Source organism: Caloenas nicobarica, chromosome Z (assembly GCF_036013445.1).
Source record: "Caloenas nicobarica isolate bCalNic1 chromosome Z, bCalNic1.hap1, whole genome shotgun sequence".
In the NCBI taxonomy this organism is placed as follows: domain Eukaryota; kingdom Metazoa; phylum Chordata; class Aves; order Columbiformes; family Columbidae; genus Caloenas; species Caloenas nicobarica.
This window is the reverse complement of record NC_088284.1, coordinates 17,963,221-17,980,592: the sequence shown is the minus strand read 5'-3', so window position 1 is coordinate 17,980,592 and position 17,372 is coordinate 17,963,221. Positions and strand designations below refer to the sequence as shown.

Sequence of the window (17,372 nt, the reverse complement as noted above, 5' to 3'; positions counted from 1 at the left end):
CTAGCCTCTGTACCAAAGTATCTTAGACTTTCCTTCACATGTTTAAGCAAGACAAAAACTGAATATAATACAGTTGCATGTAAAGGACAAAGAATAAAGGTGGCTATTAGTGATGTTCTTTGTCAGCATAGCCTTGCATGTGCTAAGGTACAGAGTGCTCTGCTCTGCTGAGTGACTGATGTGAAGAGGAATCGCGTTAGCTCTCCCTTTTTGGATCTGGCTCCCATTTAAAACAAGAAGTGAGTACAAGCATTAATAACAGCACTTATTTCTCATATACCTTTCTCTCCTAGACTTGACTTGTTATTTAAACCTTTTTGGCTTGGCCTCCAAACCTAAACAAAATCAGATTAATCCGTGGACAAAATACAAATGATTGCCTTCAATTTCTTCTCTTGGGAAGCTCAGTGGGATTCATCTGAATTGAAAATTAGTGCCGTCTGGGCAAGGCTTAGTTGTCTGACAATGGATTTCAAGACGAGTTTCAAACCCCTACTAGAAACTGCATTGGTTAACCAAAGAGTGATGGTCTTCCTCAGTTTTAGAACAAGCTTTATTAAAACAAGCCTATTTCTTGCTTGCATCCTCCTTTGTTCTAAAGATCAGAGGAAAACTCTATTGCTTTTCAACTATTGATTCCTATGATGATAAAATGCACTAAGATTGTGCTACAGTGATCAAGTTGCAAATTGTTTAATGTAATCTTCCTGGTGGCATCTAGAGTCAGTTAATACAGAGTTTCTAAAAGGGATTTGTGTAATGTATGTCTACTTGACAAAATAGGTGTTGCCAAAGTGTTTTACTGGTATTACTGTCAGTGACATGATGTCTTATTTGGAGCTGTCTTGACTAAGCTGGAATTTTATGAGCCTTCTTGCAGAGTTTCATTACAGTATTTGTAGTCTGCATTCTAGCCTGAGAGATTTTCGTAATTGGGGACCCAGCACCAGGAAATATCTGGTTTCACCTCAAGAACCTTGTCTTACCATTGACTCTCAGGAGAGGAGTCAAAAAGCAAGTAAAGAAAATGTGTAGACCTCTTTTGATGTGGAAAGCATTGAAGAAATAAAACATACCTGTTTAAATGTGAGGTGTGCATAACTTAGTTTTTTCCACTCACTTTTTTTTTTAAATGATTTTGTTTCCTGCCTGGATGTGAAGAAATTTACCTTTTGAGGTGATAGATAGAAGCTTTGACTGCATATGTCACTGGCATTTTCCAGGATTGACATCAATGGAATGTGGATGTTGCAATCGATGCTTTAAGGTATTTATGGCATCCTTTTAGTTGAGGATGGTGGGAGCCCGTGTAAAAAGGTAAGCAAAATGTGATAGAAAGAGGCAGAGAGAGCAGATGGGAAATTAATTCAGTTTTTCCAGTTCTGTAAAATGTTATTCTGGATAATTGGGCAAGAAACCACAGCTTTGTACATTTTCCTTCTAGTCTGGGGCAAGCTGTTAGCAAATTGTGCAAAAAGTGTCTGTGGGTTGTGCTCTACCAGTGTAACAAAGAACAATAGCACATTTTGAAGACTATTCTGTGCTGCTGCTTTGGAACTCTTTGTCTCCCAAGACAGTCAATTTCCAGAGACCTCAGCAACTCTCTGGATCTGCTGTTAAAAAGAAGGTTATGAAGCTGAGGCCTTTGATTTCCTGGCAAACCTGTGCCCATCTGCCAGGGTGCAAATCTGGTGTCAGTGGTCACACACATACCCACTCCATAGTTCCCTGAGGTGACAAGATCAATGAGGTGGGATTAAGTAGTTTCAGGAAACAAATGTTTAGGATGTGTAGTTTGGAAGACAGTTCTCATTTGAGCTGTTCAATCAAAATCTTGCTTGTGTTTTTTGAACCTGGGGTTGGTTAAAAAAAAAAAAAGTATTTTGAATTGTTACTTTGCATCAGGTCCCTGGTCTTCTAAGTCAATTGCTTTAGTACTGTGATTGTCTCACTTTTGCATGGTTTTCAGAGATAACTAAGAACTTAAGGTGAACATATTTGTTAAGACCATTATATAGGCTCTTGTGCTGTTTCTTGACAGTGGCTGAAAGGAAGCAAAAAGGAACTGTATCATTACATGCTTGTCCTCTTAATGCAGTTCCCTGAGTATTCTCCATGCTGCTGGTTTGCAGCTCAGGGGCTTCCTGAGCCAGAGATGCTTTCTGCCTGATTAGTACCTGTGGGGAGACAATGCAGACTGAGTGGCAGTGCTTTGATTGGGGGTGTGACCTTCTGGTCAGCACTGGGCCTGAGCTTGCCTGGGCACAGCGGCATGAACTTTTATTTTTAATTTTTATTTTTAATTTGTTTTATTTTTATATTATTTTTTAAAATTTAATTTTATTTTTATTTTTGGCTAGCCTTCACAATTTGTTTTGTTAGTTCAGACCCACTATTCTGGATGTTTGCATCTGTTGTTGCATTAATTGTATTTCTAGGTAGGGAAAAGGTACAGTTGATAGAATATTGAAAAAACGAATTTGCCTACGAGAAATGTAGCTTGTGAAAGGGTGATGTGAAGGGTTAGCAAGTGAATAGTAGGAATTCTGTTCTGATGGAATCCTTCTGGTCAGGGCGATTGTGAAAGAAACAGTAGCTTTAGAATGGTAAGAGCGTTACCTTAGGGTAAGCTCTGCCAATTGCATTGCCTCATCTACAACATCTGATTTTTTAACACACTCTTTCTTGACAGGCAAATATCTGCTTCCCAATGCAACTGGACAGCAGCTGTGGCAGTCTGCAGAAACCTCTAATCTTGTTCGCATGCACTACCAAGCACTTGGGCAATCAGCACCTTCCCTTACTGCTAGTTTGGTGAGTAATTTTTTTTCAAAGCTAGGAGTGTACAAAAAAAATCTGTTGTATCTCTGTATCTGCTGGTGGAAGTATGAGGATCAAACCAGAGTTTATTTCCAGATCAACCTCTCCTCCTTAAGCTGCATTTTTAAAGTACTTAATGTATTCCTGCATGCAATGCTACTTAATATGTTGAGTGCAGCTGAATAACATTTATGGTAGCAGTAACTCTGAATTGGGTTACTGGATTTTGCATAAAGTCTGAGCTGAATGTTGCATTAATATAGCTATTTGCATTTAAATGGTTTCTTTCTAAAAGAAGAAAAAAAAAAGCATGCTTTTAAAGACAGCAGTATAACTGTCCTCTCTCTTGAGCATGCTTTTCTGTCAGAGTCCTTGTTTCCACTTTCTGCAGGACTCTGTCCTCAGGAGAACATGAGTGTATGAAACATGAGCTTAATTAAGTCTCTTGGATAAAATGGTAGGGGAAGAGAAAGGGAAAGAGATGCTTCATACACTTGAACTTTCAGCTTTTATTTTCAAACAACCATTATGCTGCTTTTTGCTTCTGTATACTAAGATCTTAAGAAGAGCTGAAATTTAATGCAGGACCCTGTATATGAGTCTGTACTTTTCTTCAAGGAATTACTTTAAGGAATATATTTCATATTGTATTAAAACAATGTAGAAAAGTTTTATTAATGTTTCCTGTACCTCTTCTGCCTTTTGGCTGGTTATTAAAAGTTTGGTGATCCATGTCTACTTTCTAGGGGGAAACTTGCCTTTTTTTTTTTTTTTTTTTAAATGCGATGTTCAGGTTAAAGGATGCTATGATCAGCCAATGCTGAACAGATACCACCACGCCAATTTTTCATATCATATTGGTATGTAGGTGGCTGGTTTCTCCATTAATCTATCTGAAATAATATTTCATTTCAAGTACAATGAATCTGCACATAAAAATATGGTCCTGGTTTCTGCTTAGTGGTGGTGGTATTATAATTATTTGGAGCAGATGTGGTTAATTTGACTCCATGCTTATTACAAACACTTAATTCTATTGGAAGTTCTATGCTTTGAGCCCTAATATTTTTCAGGGAACTAAGTATCCACCTATATATTTTTGTTTTCTAGTTTGTTAGGAGAAACATGGTTCATTGTGAAGAAAGTATTCAGATTATGTATAGTTGAAATGAAAAGGAAAGAAGATGAATGTTCAGAAATCAATTTAAATTGCATCAAAATGGCATATTTTTCCCTTTTGTGTAGTTAGGAATTAAAGAAATAGTTTCTTCTCGTGATCTAAATTAATTAAATTTAAGCTGCTATGTTGGTATTTGATTCTCTGTTTCTGTTTGCACAGCTATTAGATGTCATGCCACTAGCAGCATTGTGCTTTTATTTTGGTGTAATGCCTAAACTTGTAGGTAGAGGAAGATTCAGCAGCATTTTGACAAAAAGTACTTTAAATGGTCATAAACCAACAGACTAATGAAAAATTCAGTGAGCCATACTTCCTTAAGAGCCTTTCACTCATCACCTATCAAGTTTTATGGCATATTTGTCTGCCACAGGCTTCTTCCTTCGTGTCTCTGCACATCTTTTATCTGTGCCTGACTGCAGCTTTCAGGCTGGTGCAGGCGAGAGCCTTCTGGGCAGATCAGAGCAGATTCTGCATAGGGTGGAGATGCAGGTTCCTCAGAAGTATTTATTTCTTATCTGGAACTGACGATCAGGGGCTCCTTAGTCGCATAAGCAGAGCTCTTCTCAAGCCTCCTTTGACAAATACTTTGCTGTCAGACTTCTGAAAGACTCTGGCCTTTTCTTAAAAGGGGCTATAAGTTAGGGGCCACTCCCTTTCTTCCCCCCTGCCCTTTTTTTTTTTGTGGTCTTGGTTCCGAGCTTTGTCAGAGTCTGGCAGGCCTATTGTTATATTCTAGTAATGGAAGCTTTTAATTATATTTAGGAAAGAGTATATGGAAGAGATTTGTATGAAGAATTCCCATGTTATCTGTTTGCAGTCTGAATTGAAATGATTTTAAATGTAATGTCTCACTCATCTGAAAAATTATTAGCCTGTTATTAATTTCACTACAAGGACTGATCATTCTCACTGGAGTTAATAGCTAGCTGATGTGGATCTGACTGTGAGCAGTGATTATGTGCCAGTATAAACAAGAATGACAAGTGAGCAGCTCAAAGATATGAATACATACCAGTGTTTAGTGGAATTGCAAATGGGATACAAAAGACTTTTTGCTTTTTCTGTCAATAATTTGTAAAAACTTTTCTAGATTACATACTGTGTCACAGATATAAATCCTTTCTGTGGGAAGTTACAGATTTTTTTTTAAAGTGAGTTATGGAATGTTGATTAAAAATGGGCTGCAGGTGTTGCTTTAGAATCAGTTCAATAGCTATGCATGATTCACTCCTGTAATACAAGCACTTGGACAATAAATTAAAAATACAGTTCAAGTATAGAACCATATAAGTGGATTAAAAATGTGTATGGGGAGGGCTGATTTTCAAATGAATGGACAGTGTATTGGATTTGCTGGGGGCTCTTAATTCAGAGATGGCTAAGGGATAGTCTTGTTACTCTTTTACTTCTGGCAGGAGCATGTTGAGCTGTCTATGACAGGCATATTTGGTAGCGGTCAGGCAGATGGTGGGAGTCTGCAGAGAGTATTAATGTGGACTTAGAAACATTAAGAAAATGATCCAGAAAGTCTCCAAAACTAAATAGAAGGGCGAATCTGAGGTGTGGAGCAGTTCTGCTTTAGGATGTTCTCGCAGGTCAACTGTTGGTTTGGCCCATCTCTTCATCTCTATAGTCAGTGGAGAATAATACATGTTCCTGGAAGGTAATCCAGACTGTGTCTCAGTGCTGAACTTTGCAGGAGTGTGGGGAAGCTACGGCAGAGCCAGCTTGACTCTCCTTGCTCCACAGCCTGACAGTCATCCTGCATGATTTCAGACATCTCTTCCAGGGTAGGATGAATTGGCCCTTGAATGTGCTGCTTTTCTACTCAAGTGGTTTGGGAGTTGACTTAGAGTTGCTACCTCCTTCAGTGGCCAAAATTTGGGAGTGATTCTCTTGTCATCTCCCTGCCCCTCTGCCACTCCACAAGTGTTTAAAAACACCATTAGTACATACTGTTTTGACCTGTCCATTTATATTACTGCTAGCAGAATTTTGGGAAGGTAGTTAAAAATAAACTGAAAGAAAGCCATTTTTGTTACTATTTCATTGTAATAAGCTGATGTGCTTAAAATGACGATAATGAGTGTGAAACTGTGTGAGCAATTACTTCCTATTTTATAGGAAGAAAGAAGTTGTCTCTGAGTGGCATGGATTGAAAGAAGTTCTATATTTTAACTTTTTCTGGAAAGCTGCATACATAAAACCAGTAGAAACCTGAACATAATGTGTCTTTATGATAAATGACGATAAATGTGTAGAAGAAAGGAAAAGATTTTGTCCAAATTAATTGGGCAAAACTTCTGTAGATTTGCTTGTCTTTATCATGAATTAATATCAAACTCCTTTCATTTTTTAAAATAAAAAAGTGATCTACTTTAAGAAGCATAAAGTTTTTCATTTTGTCTATGTTTTATTGAAATTAAAACAAACAAACAAACCCAAACCCAAACAGCTAAACAAACCAAACAAACTCAAAACCAAACAACCCACAAAAAAGACTTCTCATGCTCCAGAAAGCTTTTTAAGACAGTGTATTTATGGCTAGTGGACTGCTGAATGATAACTTGCTCTTTAAAATATCCACATAATAAAAATACTCTATGAACAAGATACTAAAATGAAACATGTAAGACACTTGGCTTTTAAATTCAATCAGGACTGGTTGTCTAACTTCAGCTTTATGGCAAGTACTGAGCATAGGTTGGCTATAGCTTCTGTTGTGGAAGATGAATATTCATGATACGAAGCAAAGCAAACTCTGAAAGGCATGTTGTTTCTTCTTGGAAACTTGAAATACATCAGTGAAATTACTAAATTTTTACTTGGTTTAGTAATGGAACATCTTTGACTACTTGTAAATAGTACCTAGTAACTTATCAAAACTTAACAAAAAGGTAAAACTGGCCTTTATGAATGGCTTATGCCCTTTTCTAGTAAGCAGTGAAAGGATGTTTTGTTTAGCTGTGACTAGAAGCATTTGCTACTTTTTAGCATACTCTTAACCTCTTTAGTTTTTTAAAGATTACCTCTTAATTTTTTTTTTTTTCCAACTTCCTCCCTCATCCCTCCCAGCCTTAACTGCCAAAATATAGTTGCCTTCCCCAAAACAATGGAAGGCTGAATTTGCAAGCATCTGTACTTTGGGATACTTGCTTTTTATTGCCAGTTTATCAGTGTTAATTTCTAAGAATGGTCTTACAGAACCTGGAGAGTCGTAATTGTATAAAGTGCTGTTTTATAAGATGGATTGCTGAAAGGAAACAAAATAAGAAATGTTCAGTGTCTATGAAAAGGAGCTTTACTTCTTCAGAAAGGGCCTTGCCGCCTCCTTGCTTTTAAATAGTATACTGAAAATAAGTGTGTCTTTGTTAAGTATGCCATTAACTTCAGCTAAATTGACATAATGTTGACAGTTATTATGAGAACTGCTTCAAAACTAATTATGCTAATTAGAATCTAACTACCAGTAATTGCATGTATTCAAACAGCACACCAACACCCTTTTGTGTGTTTTATTCTCCAGATGCAAGACAGCCATTTGTTGCCTGAGAAGCTGCAAAATTATAGCTTAGATAATAAATGATAGCAAACAAATAAAATACATTCTTTAGAAATACTAATTGGTTAAATAAATGAATGACAGTATCAATTGTGCTTTGGCAAACCACATAATTAAAAAAGGCCTTTATTTAAGTGTTTTATTTTAGAATTGTAGGGAATTTTTCAAATCATTAATTGTCTGTGTTCAGTTTTATCTAATGAGTATCAGATGTAGCTGAATTTATTTTTAAATAAACTTATTGGAGAGCAAGAGGAACCTGCATCGTAAACTTGAGTTGCTTTAAATTTTAGCTCTTCCTGTCCAGGAAATCAGGTCTTCAGTGCCTAAGAATCTTGGCTGTATCTCTGAGCAGCTATATAATACTCTGCATGTTAATGAATGTGTACAAGGATGGCACGTGTGAGAAACACAAAGATATAACAGAAATTGCCTAAGTAGCTAATCTTGCATCTGTCTCTAAAATCTTCCCAAAATAGTTAGCTAAATTTCAGAAATACTGAGTCTGAACTGTGGAAGTTATCTGAATGCTAAGCTGTTGTATGGATTTGAATGCCATATTCTTGTTTGCCTTAAACTCAGCTCAACATCTAAGACTAATCACTGCAAATCTCTTTAAAACATATTTATTCCTATGAAATGCTAAAGTTACAAAGTAATGGTAGCAGGTTTTCCGTGCTTCAGTGGCTTCTGGCTTTTAAGACTAGAGAGTTGTTCTCCCTCATGTATTTTATTTCAGTAACTCCCCACCCATGAATATGTATTTGCATTCATATTTCTTTGTCTGTATTTGCCTTCTAACAAATTCTTAATAGCAGTTCTAATTCAGTAGTTAGTTCTAATTTAGTAGTAGAGAGAGGGAAATGAACATACGTCATCATAAACACTCCTTTATACTCAGTATTTGTACACAGCAAAAGACAGGAGTAGACTGAGTCCAGAGCCATGAAACTAATGCGTCCTGACAAACTGATGCAAGAAATTGATGACTGGGCACTCTGTTTCACCAATATAGCTACATCTCTATTTGTCTGCGTCATTATTTTTTAAATATTCACTGCACATTTGGGTTTAAAACACATTTGTAAATTCAGTTGCTTGACAGAGTTCTAGATGTTTGACTTCTTTCCTAAGTTGTCTGATTAAAACTAATGGCTTTATTAATTCTGATGCTTTTCTTGCTCATTGTTGATGGATGAAATACAGAAGTGGTGATGGCCAGAGTTAACTCTGCTCTCACAGGGAGCTTTTGATTTCTCAGAATTGAGAACACATCTCATGCTGTAGAGTATTAGTTAAAAATAACGGCAAAACTAGGTAAAATAATCATCTCTCATAGAAGACTGACCTGGGTTAAAAAGTCTTGCAAGCAAATCCAACATATCTTCCAAACATACCCACTTTGTGGTGAAGTAGGTCTCAAATGTCAGCCTCAACTTCTAGTGACAGGATGTATTTGAGCATATTCTAGAACTGAAAGGAGATGTTACTCAAAGTATTTGCACAGTTTATTAGAGCTGAATGTACGTATAATCCTCTTCTGTATTCTATTAACAGTACAGACCCAACAGAAATCAAATGTGTTTATGAGCAATCAATGCATTCCTATTTTGCACATGAACACTATACTTCTGTTTTCCAGGCATCCTTTATAATGATCTTCCTCCCTATGACAGACTTTCCCTGAACAGTGAAAAGGCTCACAAGGACCAGTTCCTACTTCTGGATAATGAAGAAGCTAGGGCTGTTAAAATTAACTTCCTTAGCCTGTCTTGTCAGCTGAGCATGCCTTATTCTTTGAGATTTTCACTTGGCGTGCAGGACCTGCACAGTCGAGATCAGTAAGCAAGATTACATGTAGTGTTTCACCCCTAGAACTGAAGCTTCTGACTCTTGTTAGTAGTGACTCTGAATAAGGGCTTATTCTGCTTGTCTGCTGTGATATATGAGTCTCTGTGTGTGGTGTTAGGTTATCTTAAAATGTCATCTAGAATTGTGTTGCCAGTATCTCTTACAAAGAAAAAAGTGGAAAAAGTGGAAAGTGTTACAGAAGTAAGGCCATGAACTTTCATGCTGGTAAAATTAGCCACATGAGAAACAAGTAATGGTGGTTTGGCAATGAAATATACAACCAGAAGAAATTGATGTGTAATAATTTATAGTGTTTGAAGTTTGGATGCCTTTCTCAGAATACAAGCTTTCTCAGCTTGTTATTGGACTTCCCTTGGTGAATAACTGGATAAAATGTTATAATCTGTGATTAACAACGAATAAGAGTCAGGAATATAGTGATGGACTATTCTGGCCTTGGATGAAAAACTTCTGCAGCCTCTTAAAGGATTTATGGGGTGGAAATGGGAGGGGGACAGAGGGGGTACAAAGGACATGGAGAGCAGGAATAGGAGAGACTGGAAAAATGACTGGCACAGGGATGGATTTAGGAAAATTCAGCTATAATGCTGTTTCCTGATCCCCATCACAAAAAGCAGAAGAAAACTGACTACTGTGATTTTATTGTCTAGCCAGTTAACATGTTAGATCAAACACTGATTCATCTATAGTTTTTAAAATTTAATGAGAAAATACTTAACAAAAAGTTGCAAGGGGTTTCTCCTTTGCTTGAGGAGAGTGTGCTGATCTACAAATCTGCTGTTGATGGTCTGATTTCCACTCTTGGAAGTATGTGATAAAATATTAAATTAATGTCACTCACAGCTCTGACTTCAAAGTAAATGAGATAAAGGTCACATGGGAGAGTACTATTATAAGTGTTGAAAAATTTTCTGTATACACTACTTCTGTCTGCATTCAGGATCTGAAGGGATAGTAAGAGGCGTTGATAATCTCAAAGTGAGTATTCCCTCTGCCTAAGTGGGTAGCAGTAGGTTTGGGCATTATTTGGAGTCTTTATAGGGCAGTTACAACCTCTCTGACTGTTCTTAGTAGTCTTAGGAGTTTGATATTTATGCATAATAATTAGGAGGAGATGACCAATTAAAAAAAGATGCTGTAGAGGATAAGGTACCGGTCCACTGATCTGAGTTTCTATAGAGAAACTAAACATTGTCAAGAAACTTAATCTTGAGCATTGTAGCATTTTTTTTCTTGATGCTGCTTGAGAATAATTATCACTGTAGAATACTTTATTTCTGCTGTGGCAGTTTTAGTTAATGGCTTGGAAGCTGATGAGGTATATTTCCGTTCTGTTTTGCTGTGGACAGTATCCTTATATTAAGGGATAACTAGATAATGCACATTTTAAATTGATGAAGTAACAGCTTTATTTTCATCTCTTTATTGCAACACATACTCATGTCTATAATACTTGCAGTGATTGTAATGTAGCAGAGGATGGAAGCAGACAGTGTGGGAACAAAAACTCTCATCCCTCAAACTGAAGTAGTCCCATGGTTCTGACAACGGCCATAACTCAAAACAAAGAGACTCAAACTGAGCTGAATGACACTGCACTGGAATGGGGAGGGGAATGTAGTTATCCAGATCGCTCTGGTGCGAATGGAAGTTCCCTCTCTTTGATTTTTCTTAGTTCCAAGCAAGCAAAGATGCATAGCAGGGATTTTTTCTGCAGGCATTTTTCAATTTGAGAACATACTGCAGATCCTGCTTTTGTGTTGAATGATGCACTGCTACCTCTTAGCTCTTATGTTTCTAGGTTTAAAAGCAGATGCAGTTTTACTGACTTCAGATGGGCTGACTGCCACAGTTTGGCCTTGGCACATGCTCCTGGGTATTTGTACCTCTGGGGTTTAGTCAGACTTTCCCGTACATTCATGTGGAATCTGATGTCCTATTGTAAATTACGCTCCTGTCCTGTGGAATCAAGAGGGAATGTGGACTTCTGGTATTTTTTTACCTTACATTACCTGTTAATATTCCTGCAAGCCCTCCCTTGGGTTGTTATAGCAGCAATTTACATTTTTTTTTACTTCACTGGTGAAACGCAGTCACTATGTTTGTTCCATTCTGCTGTCACAGTGGACAGATGATTTTTAGCATCAACGCTGTTTTCGTCTCAGTGACGCCAGAAAATGCTCTACTTGCCTTTTTTTTTTAAATCACAATATGCCCTATTGTGGTGCATATGCCTATATCCAGTTCCATCATATATTTAGTAAAGTAATGCAATAGTATAGTAAGATCGTTGCATCTATTAAGAATTTTCTTTCATTGTGTTGTGGAGATTAAGAAACCTAGATAAGTGCTCAAGTCAACCTAGTGTCACTTCAGTAAAAGATGTAATAATCAGCAGGAGATTGGTTAACTGCTACTCTTGCATGAATGCATTTAACCTCTTGATCATTGCTGAATACCTGCAATTATATGGTGCAGTGGAAAGTACTCAGTATGTGGTCAGTTAAATTCAGAAATGATGATTTGCTTTGCAACGCATGGAATAACTTGATAGTAATATACACTTGGCTGATCATGTATTCCTAATTCACTGTGTTATCTAATCATAAAAGGATAAAAGTTGATAGTAAGAAACAAAGGTGAATTATGAGATTGCCTGCTGTAAATAACAGGAAAGCAAGTGAGCTCAAGTTAACTAAGAAAACTAACCTACAGCTACAGTGGAGTTGGATGTCAGTGTATTTCATTAATTATGTGGCCAGTAAAAGCATTTCCTGAACAAATTTCCCTAGCATGATGCTGCTTTTCCAGAAACTGTAACTGTGAATAAAGGGGTTTTGGTATGCTTGTTATATATGCCCTTCTTATGAAATATGGTACAAATTAAAACTACTGATCAGCAGGAGAGCATTCCCTTTTATTCCAAACTTCTGTACTTTGTCTGGTTTGTAATGGATCTTGGGTCCATGAGGAGTCATGACTTTGGCAAAGTGAACCTTCTGAATTATATGTGAAAGTTGAAATGCCTAACTGCTGCTCTCTAATGAAGGAAGGTGCTCTTGTGAAGAAGAATGACCATGTAGTGAGAAATGTTGAATCTTAGAGTGGAGGAAACAGCCAAAGCACATTAGGAAGAAGGACACATCTTTAGGGGAAAGTACAGTAATATGTTATGTCATTGATAACATATTGCATTATTACAAGTGTTGAGATTTAAGTGCTTCTAAAAAGGAAAATGAGGCATAAAAAGTAAGAAAACTAGACACATCATTGTTCAGAGTTATTTAAAAATAAAACAAGGACTTAAACCCTTACAAAGGTTAAAAGTTGTGGTTGGAATGTAGCTTGCCTATTATCATTTTCACCTAAGAACCAAACTTCTAAGTATCTAGGAGGGGATTATTCAGAATCTAATTGATAGTTATTGTTTTGCAATGAGAATTTTTAACGAATTTGTTTCTTTTTTCATATACAGAATCTAAAATATTCTTGTGAACTGATTGTTAGAAAATGCCCCAACTCAGAGGATTCTTTTTATTTTTTCTCTGAAAACATAGCTAGATATGTGGAACTGCAAACTTCCAGATTTAGAATGGCATAACTCCTGTATGTTTTTTGTTTGGCATTCCTTGGGGAAATACTGAGATAGATAGTTCACCAACTTTTTTGAAAAGGAAGAACATTTTGGTATGCATGTAATTTCTCAGTTCTTGTTGAGAGGAGATCTGTGAGAGAAACAGACTGTACTCACTATGTGCCTGTGCTTTCAGAAATATATTTGTTTTATGCTATTGTATAATTATGGAAAACTTGGAAAATCGGAGGGCTTGCATCTTGGTTGAATTGGTGGTTCATCTGTGCTTTTTGCTGCAATACAGAACACTATTTGGTGCAAAAGGCAAAATCACCGAAGTTGAAATGTCTGTTGTAACCAATGTTCTCCAATATGTTCTGTCATTGAAAGGGAGGTTAATTACTTATTTAAAACTTATTTTTAAATGTTTGCTTCTGCGACAAGTATTCTTCTTCTGATATTTTCATGACCAATTTATGGCCTTTGTAAGCCCTCTGAATGGCCAAACCAGAAATGGGTTGGTGCAAGTAGGATTTTGACCGGCAGGTGGCATGAAAACCCAGTGTGTACCTATACTGTCCGTGGCTACTCTTCCATGTATAATTGAGACTGTTGACAATGTATATATGCTTTAGTATGAAAAATTAGTTTAATTTCAAGAACCTTAAGATATAATAAGAAAAGTAATAGTATTTAAAATAAAACAAACACAGTCAACTGGACTTCTTTATGTGTAAGAAATTGTTGCACCCCTACACTGACCTGTGGCTTTCTGCTTCTGTAGATTCATCAACTCTAAAGGGAAAGAATTAGAAGCTTTGCTAACTAAGGAATCTTGAATCTCTCCCTGCTCATGATGTGTATTCTTAGTAACAGACAGTGGCTCAGCAGGATAGTAAAATTGCTCTTAATGTATTGCTGGACCTAGTAGCTGGTGTGTTCTCTTGGATACAGCAAATCAGCCTCACTTATCTAAATGTGTTTTTGTGTAATGTGTTGAAGGGGAACACAAACTAAATAGCACCCTATCAATCCATGCAGTGTATATTGCCTAAAAGTCTTTATTTCTGAAATAACAAGAGATGTAAAAGGACTAATGTGCTTTGCTCTGTGTGCAGGGGTGGGATATTAATACTGAAGGGGAATATAGGAAAATACTACTAAGAGCTCACAATTGTGTTGTCACGCCAGCAGTGCCTTCTCCATACTGTAGGTGAGGACTCATAGGAAGTGCCTTGAAAATATGTGGCTGGTGAAGCAAGTCTATTTTCTTTTCCTGAGGGGTAATCGTTATAATGTTGAGCCCTGCAAGGGAGCTGTTGGTTACTTGATTCTCTTAAATGAATTAGGTTCTCAGAATCACAATGTATGTTGTTAATAAATTATCTTTACCAATCTCATAATTTTAAACAAGGCACCTTTAGCTCCAAACACTTTAAATGCGAGAGTTGCTTTCCCTGTTGCCTCAAGTAATGTGCAAATTCATAAGATATCACTGCATAGCTTCTGTGGGTAAATAAGATCTTAGAAAATACATCATGAAAACCAAGTGGTAGATTTTCATTACCCTGTGCAGGTATTTTGTGATAAAGCTGGCCTATATTCCCTCACTGACTGAATGTCTTAAATATGCTTTCCTATTTAAATATTGAAATGAACAAGCCTTCCTGTGGTTGTGTAAGAGGAGATTCTTGCTGTATGTAGAACTAGTTGTGCTGCCATTCAGCATGACCTGGACAGGCTGGAGGACTGGGCAGAGAAGAACCTGATAAAGTTCAACAAGGGCAAGTGTAGGGTCCTGCACCTGGGGAGGAATAACCCCAGGCACCAGTACAGGTTAGGGGTGGACCTGCTGGAAAGCAGTGCTGCAGAGAAGGACTTGGGAGTTCTGGTCAACAACAGGTTGACCATGAGTCAACAATGTGCCCCTGCGGCCAAGAAGGCCAATGGTATCCTGGGGTGCATTAGGAAAAGTGTGACCAGCAGGTTGAGGGAGGTTCTCCTCCCGCTCTACTCTGCCCTGGTGAGGCCACATCTGGAGTAATGTGTCCAGTTCTGGGCTCCCCAGTTTGAGAAGGACAAGGAGTTACTGGAGGGAGTCCAGTGGTGGACTATGAAGATGATGAGGGGCCTGGAGCATCTTTCTTATGAGGAGAGACTGAGACAGCTGAGTCTGTTCAGCCTGGAGAAGAAAAGGCTGAGAGAGGATCTCATCAATGCTTATAAATATCTGAAGGGTGGATGTCAAGAGGATGGACCAGACTCCTTTCAGTGGTGCCCAGTGATAGGATGAGGGGCAACGGGCACAGACTGAAACACAGGAGGTTCTGTCTGAATATGAGGAGAAACTTCTTTACTTTGAGGGTGCCAGAGAACAGGCTGGAACAGGCTGCACAGAGAAGTTGTGGAGTCTCCTTCTTTGGAGACATTCAAAACGTTCCTGGACACATTCCTGTGCAATCTGCTCTAGGTGAACCTGCTTTAGCAGGTGGGTTGGACTGGGTGATCTCCAGAGGTCCATTCCAAGCCCAGCCATCCTGTGATTCTGTTCACTAGTCTGTACATACGGACTAAAAAGATATCTGCTGCTTCGGGTAGATTACAGCGGCCCTTATCTCAGTGACAGCATCAGTGTGGGTCTGTCAATATTGGCTGGTAATTTTAATGAAATATCTCGCTTCCAATTCTGTAGCCAATTTCAGTGACACTTCACAGTGCAACAGAGCTTTCAGAACTTGAAGGAACAAGAGGCAGATGGGTAGTGTGCTTCCATAGCCTTTTTTCCCCTCAGGAAACACTAGAAGCATTGCATTAAAGTAAAATCTTGGGGAATGTAACAGTAGGTAGTGATACTATAAGTTTCTCATTTTTGTAAAATGGCTAGGTGTTGATCCCTATAAAAGTCTGTAAAGATTGTCTTCATTTTGACTCACTTCCACAGTGATTTTTCAAACTGATATAAGAAATATGTGCAAATCTTCCAGCTCCCAATATCATTCATTACTTTGGTTTTTCGTTCTTCTGTAACTTTACTTGCTGACGGTGATCTGGTATCTGTTATGATTTCTAATGAAATCCCTGTGTCCCACACCATTGCAGAGTAACAATATGGGAGGTTTGCTGTGGATATATATGTACAAGAGGGTTGAAAAGTTTTGGGTGATATAGTTGTTTTTACAAGATGGGGTTTTTTGTGTGTCGTTATTGGGTGTTTGAGATTCAATGTAAAACATAGTGGGTGAATTCCTTTAGAAACTGAAACTATATTCAGAATGCTACAGAACAGAAATGTCATCTGTGTTATGATTTCTTACTCATATGCAGAATATGATTTATTTTGGTGTGGCATGTAAAGGTGGCTCGATTTCTCTTCCATTCAGAAGATAACCTTGGGCTCCTTTGTGGAATTGTAATGTCATGCTCTAATCTATCCTTAAAAGTAGCTTCAAAAGGCTTTAATATACACTTTTTGTGGTTGAAAACTGAGACCTATGGTGTGTCTTCAGAAGAAATAATCAAAGTGATATCCACCTCTGGGAGATGGCCAAAGATGTTGCCAGAATTTGATTCACATTTCATTTATAGTGGGTAGGAAGCTACACTGCCATAGGGTCTGAAAGGCTTTACAGAGTCAGCTCTGAAGTATCATTCCTAGAAAACTTGATATTCTCATGGGTTTGCAAGTCTCTGTGGTTGCATGGATGAAATAAATGTCCTTTGTGGTCAAGAACATACATATGACAAACTTTTTTGTTTCAGATGAAGTTTCTTTATGTCCGTGTTTTCGTGTTTTGTTTTAAACCTGATGTTTGCCCTTAGAGTGCAAGAAGGAAGAGACGCTATTTCTTTGGATGGCGAGCAGGTTATAGTGAATACTACTGAATGTTATTTCTTGGAGCTACAGTCTGAAACCCTCCTTGCAGCACCAAATACCCCTTTAGAATAGAAAGCTTTTAGTCATTCCTATGTGCAGTGAGGAAGATAAACTACTGGGCTGCTAAATCTTGGATATCAGGAATCGCTGCTACTTTTATGTGAGTCTTCGCATTTGTGGTGAGACAGGAACATTGTATTTTGAATGGTCCATCATTGCTATGCATTGTATAAACTGTGTTAAGAATCTGCTAGGATATTTGTGCTTCACTCTGAGATCAGATTAAAAGTCTTTCTCTAAGAAGACAAGCTCAATAAACTTGAAGGCTCTAGGTAGATTGAACTTGATGCAACCTTGGGATTTCAGTTTTAAAATAAAAAGCCTTTTCGCCATATGCCAGTATTGTTCATACTCTGATGTTTCAGTTTTCCTTTTTGTTGAATTCTGTGGCTAGCCTTGTGCAATTTTCCTTTGCAAATTTTTAACATGC

The 17,372-nt window shown here is 37.7% G+C and overlaps 1 protein-coding gene across 1 annotated transcript in view; it reads left to right on the top strand.

The window, feature by feature from the left end:
- Positions 1-2,745: 2,745 nt before the first annotated feature.
- Positions 2,746-17,372, top strand: part of MAST4 (microtubule associated serine/threonine kinase family member 4) — a 235,982-nt gene continuing 221,355 nt past the window's right edge. Inside the window, exon 1 of the mRNA XM_065657629.1 lies at positions 2,746-2,814. Within this exon, the coding sequence (XP_065513701.1) occupies positions 2,764-2,814 (51 nt within the window). The 5' untranslated portion in view covers positions 2,746-2,763. The remainder of the gene's footprint in view (positions 2,815-17,372) is intronic.